The sequence below is a fragment of the Elgaria multicarinata genome, chromosome 4 (assembly GCF_023053635.1).
Source record: "Elgaria multicarinata webbii isolate HBS135686 ecotype San Diego chromosome 4, rElgMul1.1.pri, whole genome shotgun sequence".
Taxonomy (NCBI): Eukaryota; Metazoa; Chordata; class Lepidosauria; order Squamata; family Anguidae; genus Elgaria; species Elgaria multicarinata.
Genome location: NC_086174.1, coordinates 110102174 through 110114523, shown reverse-complemented (window position 1 = coordinate 110114523; position 12350 = coordinate 110102174). Strand labels below are relative to the sequence as shown.

General features: G+C 38.5%; 1 protein-coding gene across 5 annotated transcripts in view; it reads left to right on the top strand.

Moving 5' to 3' along the window:
• Positions 1-12013, top strand: part of KCNQ5 (potassium voltage-gated channel subfamily Q member 5) — a 322595-nt gene extending 310582 nt beyond the window's left edge. For 4 of the 5 annotated variants that reach the window (XM_063125807.1, XM_063125805.1, XM_063125806.1 and 1 more), the window contains 4 exons: positions 3292-3400; positions 8475-8606; positions 9435-9561; positions 11063-12013. In XM_063125807.1, the coding sequence (XP_062981877.1) occupies positions 3292-3400; positions 8475-8606; positions 9435-9561; positions 11063-12013 (1319 nt within the window). The remainder of the gene's footprint in view (positions 1-3291; positions 3401-8474; positions 8607-9434; positions 9562-11062) is intronic. The other variant, XM_063125808.1, reaches the window with a different exon arrangement.
• The last annotated feature ends 337 nt before the right edge of the window (positions 12014-12350 follow it).

Sequence of the window (12350 nt, the reverse complement as noted above, 5' to 3'; positions counted from 1 at the left end):
TATGCTATATGGTGGAGATTTATTCAACATACATCACAACTGGACTTACAACAATATATGCCCACTTCAGCTTTGACATTTGGACATTGTAACAACACATGAAGATCATACAGCACAGTTATTAATTAGTATATTTGTTTATTTAGGTTTTTTATATTCGTTCCTTTTTCTTTCCTTTCTTTCTTTCTTTCTTTCTTTCTTTCTATCTTTTCTTCTTCTTGTATTAGTTTCCCCTCTAAAATTGTATTAATTGGTTTTTCTTATTCTTATATAACAGCTGTTTAGATATCAATTGTTAGGGACTGATCACTTTTTGGTTAAAATAAAATCTTGCCATGACATGAGCAGCACCCTCCCAACTATTCCCTGATGCATACAGGGCTCCCAAAATATCAATCTGGAATATGCTATAGCTTTTGTCTCTCAAAGAGTTAACCTGTTGAGATTGTATTTTACTTGGATCATGCTTTAAGAATGTCAGTAGAACTTCGATAGACCTTGATCAATGCTTGATTAATGCCAGTATTTGGCAGTTCTCACAAAAGAAGCAAAGATGATAAAAGTGTTTCTTTACTAACATAGGAAAAAAAGTCTTCTTAGGAAAAAAAATGAAAGCTATTTACATAACTCCACTCCTGCCAAAGTAAGCCATCAAAAATATTTCTGAAAATGAAAGCATGCCGTTTACTAACTTAAACTAATTTAGGCTGAATCTGTAGAAACTTACCTGGGAGGAAGCCCCATTGAATGCAGTGAGAGCTAAGTAGATATACATAGGATTGTACTATAAGTTAATCTATCTCCATGTACCAGCCAGTAGGACAGGTAGTTATTTTACATTATAATTTTGACCGCTGTTATTATGTGCTTAATTATATACAATTATATACAGAGAACGCATGCATATAATATATAACATTGAAAATATAAGTCTGTCATGAACTGTATTTCAAGTGAGAAAATCGCTGAATTCTAATTAGCAAATACTTCTCAGATCTTATAAAAAGACCCTTAGGTTCTTTAAAGAAACATGCAAGCTTCCCATATAAATCAAAGAAAGTTTATAGTTTTTCCACACAAGCATCCCTGACATTAAGCCCTGCCATAATACAAAGATAGTCATAGTAGCAGTGATGATATCAAACAGAAGTGGGATGATTTAATGAGAAATGTATCTCCATTTGATGCTATTTTACATGTATTTTCCAATGTACATCCATAAATATGTTTGAGCGTGAACAGCATGGGAAGCTATACAAACTGGTTTTCATTTTATACAACTTTCCATACCGTTTTAAAGAAACACTTTACAAGGCTGAAGAATTTATGTCATTTCGTTATTCCATTAAAAAAAAAGAGTACAAGGCATAATTCCAAGCAATGACAAGTTGGATTTAGAGTTTCTTGAGTCCACTCCTATCCACTCATAGGTCACTCTTCAGTCTCTGTTTCCCGTGCATTCCCAAGTCTGCCGCCTCCCCCCATGTGCTCTAGAGAGTTGGAGGACCCTTTAAAACAGCATGAGATGGCGTGGGTGGGTGCTGCAGTGGATAGGATGAATAAACAGAGATCACCCCATATTTTACTTCTTAAAAAGCAAAGGTAGCTGTGTTGTTCATAACAAAAATGTGCAGTCATATTAGTGCAATACTTTTATTCGTTCAACCAAAGGAACACAAAATGTGTTGAAGCTTTTGATAAAAATGAAGCTCTTTTAGGTGATGTGATTCCTCCAGCATTATTTCTCAAAACTGATCAAGTAGAAACCAAGACTTAAACATCAGGTCAGCCTCCCCACATCCCACTTTTTGTAACATCTTGTCTTATGAAGAGATCTGGAGATCTCAAAAGCTTGCACACATTTTTGGTGTCTTTTTGGTTGGCCTAATAAAGGTATTACATGCATATGGATTTTGGAACTTTTATTTCTGGAAGTCTCTGCTGAAACCAAACCCCTTCCATTAATGAAAGAACTCTTCCTGATCCCACCCATTCTCATTCTGTTGTGTTCTACATAATATATTTTATTAGTGTTGTAAGAATATCCCATAACTTAGGTGCTGACATATACAGTTGTAGGTGCTTATAGAACTTCTTTGCATTTAATCTTACATGTTTCGAGACAATCATCAAAGTAATTATGAAGCCCTTTAATGGAAACAGCTATGATAACCAGGGCTGGTTCAGATATAACTCTAATGGGCTGCTTTGATTAGCAAGCTATCAGAAGGGGCTACATCACACAATCCTTTGCCCCCACCTCCCTTTTAGAGGAGATATTCCTGCCAGCCTTAATTTTAGTACCACCATCAAGCCTAGTTAAGTCTAACCAGGTTCCTGATTAACTCAGGATTTGAAACTCACTTCAAACCATGATTCTAAAGCCTTGCTTAAGCCCAATTTGGTAGCACACTCTTTACTGATTCAGCCACGTGGTCTGTATACCAAGGATACCTGTATACCACTGCATTATTAGATGCATGGGTGCTACTATCAACGGCCAGAGTTACAAGGGAGCAAACACATGTAACAAAGTTCAAACTTCTTTTTTATTTAAAGAAAAGCAGTCTTGGGAAGTCATGATTCCAAGAAGTGTTACAAAGAGATATATGAATATGGAACCCCATGGCAGAAGTGGGGCTAAGCACCACTGGGGGAGAGGGATAATTTTGTTCAGAAAAACTGGGAAGCTAAATTGCAGGCTTTTCTTTAAAAACAAAACACTGAGTCTTTGTTGTATTTATTGGTAAAATGTAGTTTGCCTTACATATCACCAAAGAACGGCACTACGTACACCCATCAAAGTCAATCGAAATATGTCTTAGATGGTTGTAGAATCCATTTGGTTCTAGCTATTTTACTGAAGTTCAGCACCTCTACCAGTGTGCTACTTCTTCACTTGAAATTGCCCCTCTATTCTGCCACCTTAGAGCTATTTGACAGCTACCCACGTACTAACGTGTGTTGCCAAATTTGTAATTTGATCCTGAGAATGGACTTAACTGATCCAACATCCCAATGAAACATTAAAGTAACAATTTATTTTATCTAAATGCTGTAGTAGTTCCCTTCTTCCCACAAAAACTGTAATCATAAATGCATTGTCTAAATCAAGAAACTGCTTACAACACAATTAACACTGAAATCCTCATGTTTTATTGCTCGTGAAAATATTTCCTTTAATTGGCACTTAATCAATTTCAACAACCAATTAATTATATTAACCTTATGATATGCACTTGCATTCTATATAGATATGCATATCATTTATGTGGAATTTATCTATTACAGCTGATGCCAGTCTTGGTACAGATGATATATATGATGAGAGAGGATGCCAGTGTGATGTATCAGTAGAAGATCTCACCCCAGCACTTAAAACAGTTATCCGAGCTATCAGGTAAGTGGGAAATACATTAACAAGAGAAAAATGATGGCTCTTTATAGCCAGATGATGCACATAAAAGAAACAGTATTTCAACACTTATTTATTTATTTATTTATTTATTTATAATATTTATATACCGCTCCCCATTGAAAAATTTCGGAGAGGTGTACAAGGTAAAATGAAAATAAAAACAGAATAAAAACAGTTAAAACAAAATTTAAAAGAAGCAATAACAGTAATCCAAGGCTGCATGTTAAAGAAAGGCTTCTTGGAATAAAGATGTTTTCAGGAGGCGCCGAAAGGAGTACAAGGTTGGCGCCTGCCTGACCTCCAGAGGCAGGGAATTCCACAGGAGGGGCGCCACCACGCTGAAGGCTCTTCCCCTGGTGGATTCCAATCGGAGGATGGATCTGTGTGGAACCACCAGGAGCAGGCCCTCGGATGACCTCAGGTTGGTAAGGGAGAAGGCGCTCTCTCAGGTATCCTGGTCCCAAGTTGTTTAGGGCTTTGTACACAAGTACAAGAACCTTCAACCTGGCCCGGTAGCGAATAGGCAGCCAGTGCAGTTCCCTCAGCAGAGGAGTTACATGCTGGAAAGAGGCAGCTCCAGACAACAGCTGTGCTGCAGCATTCTGTGCTGCTGTGCTGCAGCATTCTGCACTAGCTCCAGCTTCCGGAGCAGCTTCAAGGGCAGCCCCACATAGAGCGTGTTGCAGTAATCCAATCTTGAGGTTACCAATGCCTGTACCACCGTGGTTGATGGGGATGTTAAACTTGGATTTAGTTTGGGTCCAGTTGCTCTCCAGGAGACGACAAAAATCATCTGGTAGTTGAGAGGAAAAGTAGACTTTAGGCAAGTTCTTCCCACCTTGCCTATTGGATTATTGGTGCAGCAGGTGCTTGTAACAAAATTATACATATTGTATACATATATGAATACCGATACATGGAGCTCAGTCACTCATGGAAGTACCAGTATTTTTAAAATATAGATTAAATGCTGAAATTTAGTACACATGCATTCCAGCACAACCAGATGAGTAGAATACTAGGGCTTTTGAGTGTGTGTAAGTACGTTTATTTCCTATGTGTTATATATCTTCTTAAGAGTTTTAACATGGATGAGGTTGTCTAATATTTATATTTGTGCTTTAGATGTTTTAAAAGATTTTAAAAGTGTTAGTATTAATGTATATGTTTATTTCTTTCCCAAATGCAAAAAGCTAAAATAAAATTCGCCAGCTCTGAGGAATTTCTTCTTGCTTTTGTGTTGCATAAAGTACCTTCCCTGCTTGTTCCATTGTTGAAACAAGCCAACTTCAAACCATGGATTATGAAGCAAGTTTGTTTCAACAAATAATTATGTTTAAGCGCTTAACACTAAACTATGGTTACTCTTAAGATGTAGCAGCCAAACTGGGGGAGGGGAGGGGAAGTACTGCATACGAATGCATACCAGAGACATGCAAGCCACACATCAAGTGCACTGATCCCCAATACTGCTGGTCCAAACAGAATCAGAACAGAGGTGAGGGGAAGTATTTGCATATATCACTCTTGGGAAAGCTGTCATCTGTAAGATAGCAAGATGTTAATATTTTGCAAATACTTAGACCCTTCCATGAAACTGCCCTTTAATTTAGATGAAATCTCTACAATGTGATCTACCAAGCTGCATGTAGTCCACTAGCCACATCAGCTTGAATAACAAGAATTTGATTGACGTCTTGTTTTTGTTGTTGATTATGTCAAGGATAAAAATCCAATTTGGTTGTCAGGCAATTCTGTTTTATTGAGCATAATACAGCTGTATGGAGAGAGTCCTACAGACAAAGAACTTCTCCCCTGGCAGTGTGAAAACCAGGTATATTTATACACAGTAGCATCTTAACCAATTAGCAGTTGGCAAAATTCTAAAACAAAACAAAGACAAATCAAAGAAATCTTCTCCATTATACCTTATCAACAGATGGCCCATAAGTCTTCTAGCAATGTCAGATTGACCTGGATGGTCAGTCCTTCTTCTCAAGCTAGCTTATTTGTCTTAGACTATATCAAAATGTCTTGACAGTTAGAAATTCCAATTATGCATTTCCTTCCAGTTAAACAGTTTCAGCATTACAGCACATTCAGGCACATACATCATTCCAATCCCATCATGTAGTTCGCTTGCAAGAACCAAACTACATACAGAGGCCTACATACAGAGCAGCTATATCAAAGCTTGTGGCCTTGCTTTCTCAATTTCTAATAGTATTTCTTAAAAAGCATATGGCAGGGCATAATATATGAAGGGAGAAATGCATTTGGCATTGTCGGTCACGTTCTACAGGTCTAATCTATATGCTTCTTCAACACATTGAAGGCAATATCAGCATCTCCCACCTTCATTAAATAGGCTGGTGCAATTCAAAGGACATGGGATCCATTTTGATTTTCTCAGGACCCACTCATCTTTCTACTTATACTACAAAACAGAGGCCCCAAACCCAGAATCTCTCTCCATTATGGAATTTACATTTCTGCGCATTTAGGTAAATGGATGCTGACCTTCTATTATGTGACAGAGAAACATTACCATCTCCTGAGCTGTGGGGATCTCTGAAGGAAGCATAGTGAATATTCTCCTTGCGTTAGGCTTATTACTGCTTGGTTTTACCACAGAGTGACGTGGTTTGCATGTAATGACAACCCAGAGTATAGGTTGAGTATGGGTTGTTTTTGAATCATAAGTTGTTACTGCTGAATTGTGGGTTGTCATTACCTGTGAGCCCTGCATTGTTTCACTATGGGTTGTTAACCGCAGACAACCCAGGAAGAGAACCCCTAGTTTGCTGTTGGATTGTGAATTCTGGGTTGTTCATGGTTAACAACCCATAGTTAAAATATAGACCATTTATGCCTACAATGTTGCATAAATGCTATTTACAGTCAATATTTTGCGCAAAATTGTGATAAACGTAAATAGCTTGCCTGCAATTTCCTGCAAAATGGTGGTTCATGGGGCAATGGGATGCCATGAGCATGCCCAACTTGGCGTGTGGCAAATCGGGACAGCATAGGGGTTTGCAGACTAGCATCCCCAGGGGCCAAGCGAGTAGATGTCCACCAGACTCTACCTCCCACCCCCAGATTTCTGCAACATCCTTAATTTTTGTCCTTAAGTCCCATTGAGCTAAATGGGGCTTAATTGTGAGTAGACATGTATAGGATTTTTTTCTCATTCAGCGTATCACTTCATGCTAGTTATAGCAGCCAGCAACTTTTAATCATAGAAGCCAATTATGAGGAACATCTCACCCATAATTCTCCAAAAATCTACATGAACATATTTTATGCAATTACTACATAACTGCAGAGAAGTCCATAAGACTTTTATTGGAATATTTTTGTTCTTGTCTTCTGTCACCTACTTAAATGTATCCAAAAACCTCTGTTGAACTCAGTGGAGATCAGTCTGTAAATGATAGGGAGATACCCTGTAACCTAAATGATACATTATGCATTACACCCGGGACATTTAGATTTATCTGAATCTGGCTTTAATTATGTAGGTGCAGTTAAACAAAACAAATCAACTAAGAATTGTGAGAAAAAGATTAATAAATCATGAGCCAGCCAAAGTGACTCACTTTTTAAAACCATTCATAATCACTGGCAGAAATCTAAGCACTTTCCTACATCTCCCATCACAAACAAAATTATTTAAAAGTTCTTATCTTTGGCTAGATCATGCCATTAACTTGGAAGAATAAGCTTTGTGCATAGACAAATATGTCATGTAACAAATAATGTAAATTACCATTTTTATGGAATTCCGCTTACAGTACTGTCGAGCTATATATCAGAAAGTGGCTTGCCAACATCTCACTGACAGCAAATACGTAGAATCTTATTAAATTATATAGGGAAATGCGTCAGCATGAAATAATAGCATTAGCAATGTGCTGGTAGCACAGTTCACCATCACTGATTAAGAAAAGAAACAGCATGCATTTCATGACTGATTTTCCCATTTCATCATAGTTAAGCTAGTTATGACAATCTTGTTCCGTTCACAAGGCTGCTAAGGTTTGAAGACTCTTATTTGAACAAGTGGGAGTTGTGAGGGGAAAGGTTTTAGTGGAGGAGCCAGACCCTCAGGGACTGCATTTTAGAATTGTGATTCAAATCAGCAACAACCAAAAGCAATTAAATAAAAGAGCTGCTGGTCTAAACTAATAAACATGGCTAAGGAAGAGATTAATAATTAATGAGAAGCAAACTGAATAAAGATTCCTCTTGCAAAATAAACATATAAGTACCTGTATGATGCATATGAAGACAATGTTAGGGCCAAATTGAAGACCTGGATCTTCAAATGCAAGTTTTCCTCAATCACCTATCTAGTGGAGGTTGGGTGCAGTTTAGTGCCATGGGAGCACACTGAACCCTGCCCACTGTCTCTTTCCACAGCCCCTTCCCCATGTATTTCCCACCCCCAGCGAGGCTCACTTCCAGTATTAGAGCCCAGCTTGAGGGGAGTGGGGGAGATGGGAGGAAGGGGAAAGGACTTTGGGGCAGTGGTTTGTGGAATAAAAGCAGCACGCAAGGTTCAACACCCATTGCCACACAGCCCTTTCTGCTTAAAAACACACCCCACATCCCTCTTTAGACATAATTAGGGCAGAGCCACATTTCAAAACATATATCTACTACCATTACATTTAGTTTGGCCATTAATGTTACAGACTGGGATTTGGTGGTTTGTTGACATTAGTGAGAAAATAATCTGGCTTTTAAATTTTGATAACATTACTCAATTTTCTATCAGTCCATAGATCGTGTGTATCCTTCAAGATACGCATGTTCTTTAAACAGTTCATATGGTAATTTATCACAGCAAATTAGAAATGATGGAAGACAGCATCTTAAGCATATTTAATTTCCTGCATGATTCTCAACAGTTAAAAATAAAATAGATATTAACATCCTTAGCCACCTGAATATCATTCACAATATTCTAAGTGAATGATCCTATTGCTATGGCCTTGTTTTAATGTGTTAAGTTCATATGGATGAATTAATCCAGATATTTCTTCTACAGAATCATGAAATTTCATGTTGCCAAAAGGAAATTTAAAGAAACTTTGCGTCCCTACGATGTCAAAGATGTCATCGAACAGTATTCAGCAGGTCACCTGGACATGTTATGCAGAATTAAAAGTCTTCAGTCACGGTATAAATTACCTTTGGTTTTTAGCACAACACAAATGAGCCATGTGTGTTAATATTTTTATGTTTTTCTTGACACTAATTTTCCTTCAGCTTTTGCAGGCTGTTGGCCTTCTTCCTTGCCAGTTAATTTATGCCTGAAAGTAAGAATTAAATACAATGACAATTAACACTGAACAAGCTACTGATACTTCTGCCTACACCACCAGATTGTCATTGAAGTTTGACAGCTCTAGTAACATTTAACCGATCCTAGAGGTGACTCCTTCCCATCTCCATATAGGTATCTAGTACACTTAAGAGGCCAGTTTCGCACGATCACAGCCATTTTGAATGTCGTGTTGAGGGTTGTTTAACACTCAAATAACTCACATTCCCCAGGTTCACACAACATGACAAGCTGTGGCTGGTCGTTGAATATTCAAAATGGCTGCTGGAACACACTGCAGGTCATTGTGGCTTAAATAAGTTATGGTTAGCTGTTTGATCATGCGATCCAGGTCAACAACAAAATTGACAGTACCAACCATCTGTCTGACAGGGCCAGAAAAAGAAAGATATTTGAATCATAGCCAGAACCTTTAGAGAACATGTTTAGTGTGCAATCCTATGCACACTTTCTTGAAAGTTAGCCCCATTGAATAGAGTGGGAATTACCTCTGAGTAAACATGAATAGGCTTGCACAGTTAGATGATTAAAAACAATAAAACTGGAAATTATTTGAAGTACAATCCTTTGTAAATGTAAGGATTTGGTAAAAATATACCTTCAGGTCCAAGATATTACATGGTTAAGTTGAAATGTGCATTTGTATATTTAATTATCTTGCAGGGTTGACCAAATCCTTGGAAGGGGACAAATTGCCTCTGATAAAAAAAGTCGAGAGAAAAATACTGTAGAGAATGAAACAGCTGATGATCTTAGCATGCTTGGGCGTGTAGTCAAGGTGGAAAAACAGGTAACTTTTTGTGCAAAATTATTATTCTGCAGACTAGGGTGTCAATGGCACTTCATATTGTTGTTGTTCCACTGATACCAGAGGGTGTGGGCCAGTTTAACTACATAGAATTGATCTGGAAGGCTGATCATAATACAAGTACTCCACAGAAATATCTAAGAATTTCCATAGATTACAGTAAAATTTTACTGGGCTGCTCAGAGTGGATTGCAACCTGGCTGGCAGACTTTTAATGGCTATTACATTCTTTTTTAGGGAAAAAGTAAATAATTCAACTGAAAATTCATAGGAAGTTACTTGATATTCTTTGCAGAGAGATCATTTGTATACTTTGTTACCAATTCCTGGTGGTGCCACATACCTCTGAGATCTGCTCTGCAGTCGTTCGCACCAGGCCATTTAGTGCAATGGAGCACACTATATGGAATATTCTTCCCCCTGACATTAAACATGCACCAACATGTCTAAGTAGATGTTGAGGACTCAACTGTTTATGCAAACCTTTCTGGTGTAGTATAGCAGAGTCGCCCAAATTTTTTGGACCTGTGGGCACATTTGGGAATTTGAGTAACTGTTGCTAGCACATCACAAAATGACTCCAATGGAGGATTTGGCTGGTCACATAATGGCTGCCATAGTTAAGAGGGGAGTGGGGGAGAGCTAGGGAGACTAGGGCTGGGAGGGAGGGGGAAATGGAAAGAGTGGCTTCCTGGCCCATCCAATCTTCTTCTGCCCACACAGATCGTTCCCAATCGCTGTCTCCACTCACAGCCTCTAGCCTTGCTATTTCTCTCCCTTCTCCATCTCTAGCCCCTATATGCTTGGTTATTCATGTCCCTTTATCTTACTGTTTCTCTCCACTCCCAGCCTTACACCTTGCCACCACCTCTTTATCTCACTGTTTCTCCCTCTTAACCTCAGCTCACTCTCTCGCCTTACCTCTTTCAGTTTTCCCTTTCCTAAGCTCCTGCTTCGCTATTTCTCTCCTCCAAACCTCTTCCTTACTATTTCTCTCCCTTTCCCATCCCTAGCCTTCTTTCTCTCCCTTTCTAGCCCCTAGCCTTGCTTTGACTCTCCCACTCACCTCTTTTATCTTGCTGTTTCTCCCCACTTCCAGCTTCTATCCTTGCTCTTTCTCTCCCCTCTACCCATTTGCCTTGCTTTTCTTCCTGCCTGCTGAACAGCTGATCAGCAGCAGGCTCAGGAACAGGATGGACAAGTTGGTAAAAAAAATTGAAAAGCTTTGCAGGCATCACTGGAGATCCTTGCAAGCACCATGGCACCCATGGGTGCTATATTGGGGACCCCTGATGTATTGTATGTAGAGATGATACATTCTGTGTATTGGTCTTTATTTTTGTTTCTATGAATTGTGTACCCCTTTTTGAAATCAGTAGACGTAAGCCACTGATAAGTACTTGTAAATAATAAATAAATAAAGCATGTACACTTTTTAAAGAGTACTTGGTATTCACAGATGATTTTCTTCTTCAACCTCCAGGTCCAATCCATAGAGTCAAAATTAGATTCACTGCTAGATATTTACCAACAGGTCTTGAAGAAAGGATCTGTATCTGCACTGACTTTGGCTTCATTTCAAATGCCACCTTTTGAATGTGAACAAACTTCAGATTATCAGAGTCCTGTGGATAGTAAAGATTTGTCTAGTTCTGCCCAGACTAGTGGATGTGTGTCCAGATCAGCTAGTGTCAACATGCCATGTGGCCTACAACTTATACTGACGCCAAATGAATTTAACCCTCAAGCTTACTATGCTTTTAGTCCAACTATGCATAGTCAAGCCACACAGGTGCCAAATGATGGACCTGTAACTCTATCAGCTAACAATGCATTAAACCAAATAAACCAGACATCTAAGCCAACAGCACCTACAACATTACAGATACCCCCCTTTTCATCAGTAAAACATATCAATAGGCTGGAGCCTATTCATAATATTCCTGTGAGCACACAGGAAAATACTTCTGATGTCACCACTTGCCTTGTTGCTTCAAAGGATAATGGACAAATTGCACAGTCTAGTGTGACAAAGGATCTTTCATGGAGAAAAAGCCTCGATACAGACCGGGACCCACTAGTCTCAGTGAAACCAATAATGCAAATGGATATAGGGAAATCACTGTCTGTACAAAACCTTATACAGTCAACAACAGAACAACTGAATGTACAGATTTCTGGAAGTGACACCAGTAGCTCTAGGGGAAGTCAAGAATTATACAGCAAATGGAGGGAATCAAAATTATTTATAACTGATGAAGATTTGGAAACAGAGGAAGAAAATGAGACTTTTGAAGCCATTTCCCACCCATTAATAGAAACAACTCTCTCCACTGACTCTCTGAGGACTGGAATGTCAGGATCATCTCAAAGCATTTGCAAGCCAGGAGACAGTACAGATGCTCTCAGCCTGCCTCATGTCAAACTGAAATAGCATTCAATGGATATTGTTTCACATGCTGAGTAATCCTTTCAGTCATACATATCAGAGCATGGACTATTTTGAAAACCCTTTTCATGATTTTTTAACAAATTAAATTAATCAGGAAGAAAGGCAGTTGTATGAGTTCATATCTTTTAGTTGCATGAAAATGCATGTTTAGATGATGGATAAAATTCTAAGTTCTACCTACGGTACATGGTACTTTCATTTAGTACCGTAGGTATAAGTGGGGAATCTACAAAACTAATGTTACAGGTTTATTGAAGAACAAAAGATCTGAACTTTTAGAAACCATGGTGTTTTTACAGTATATAAGTAAAATTCTCAA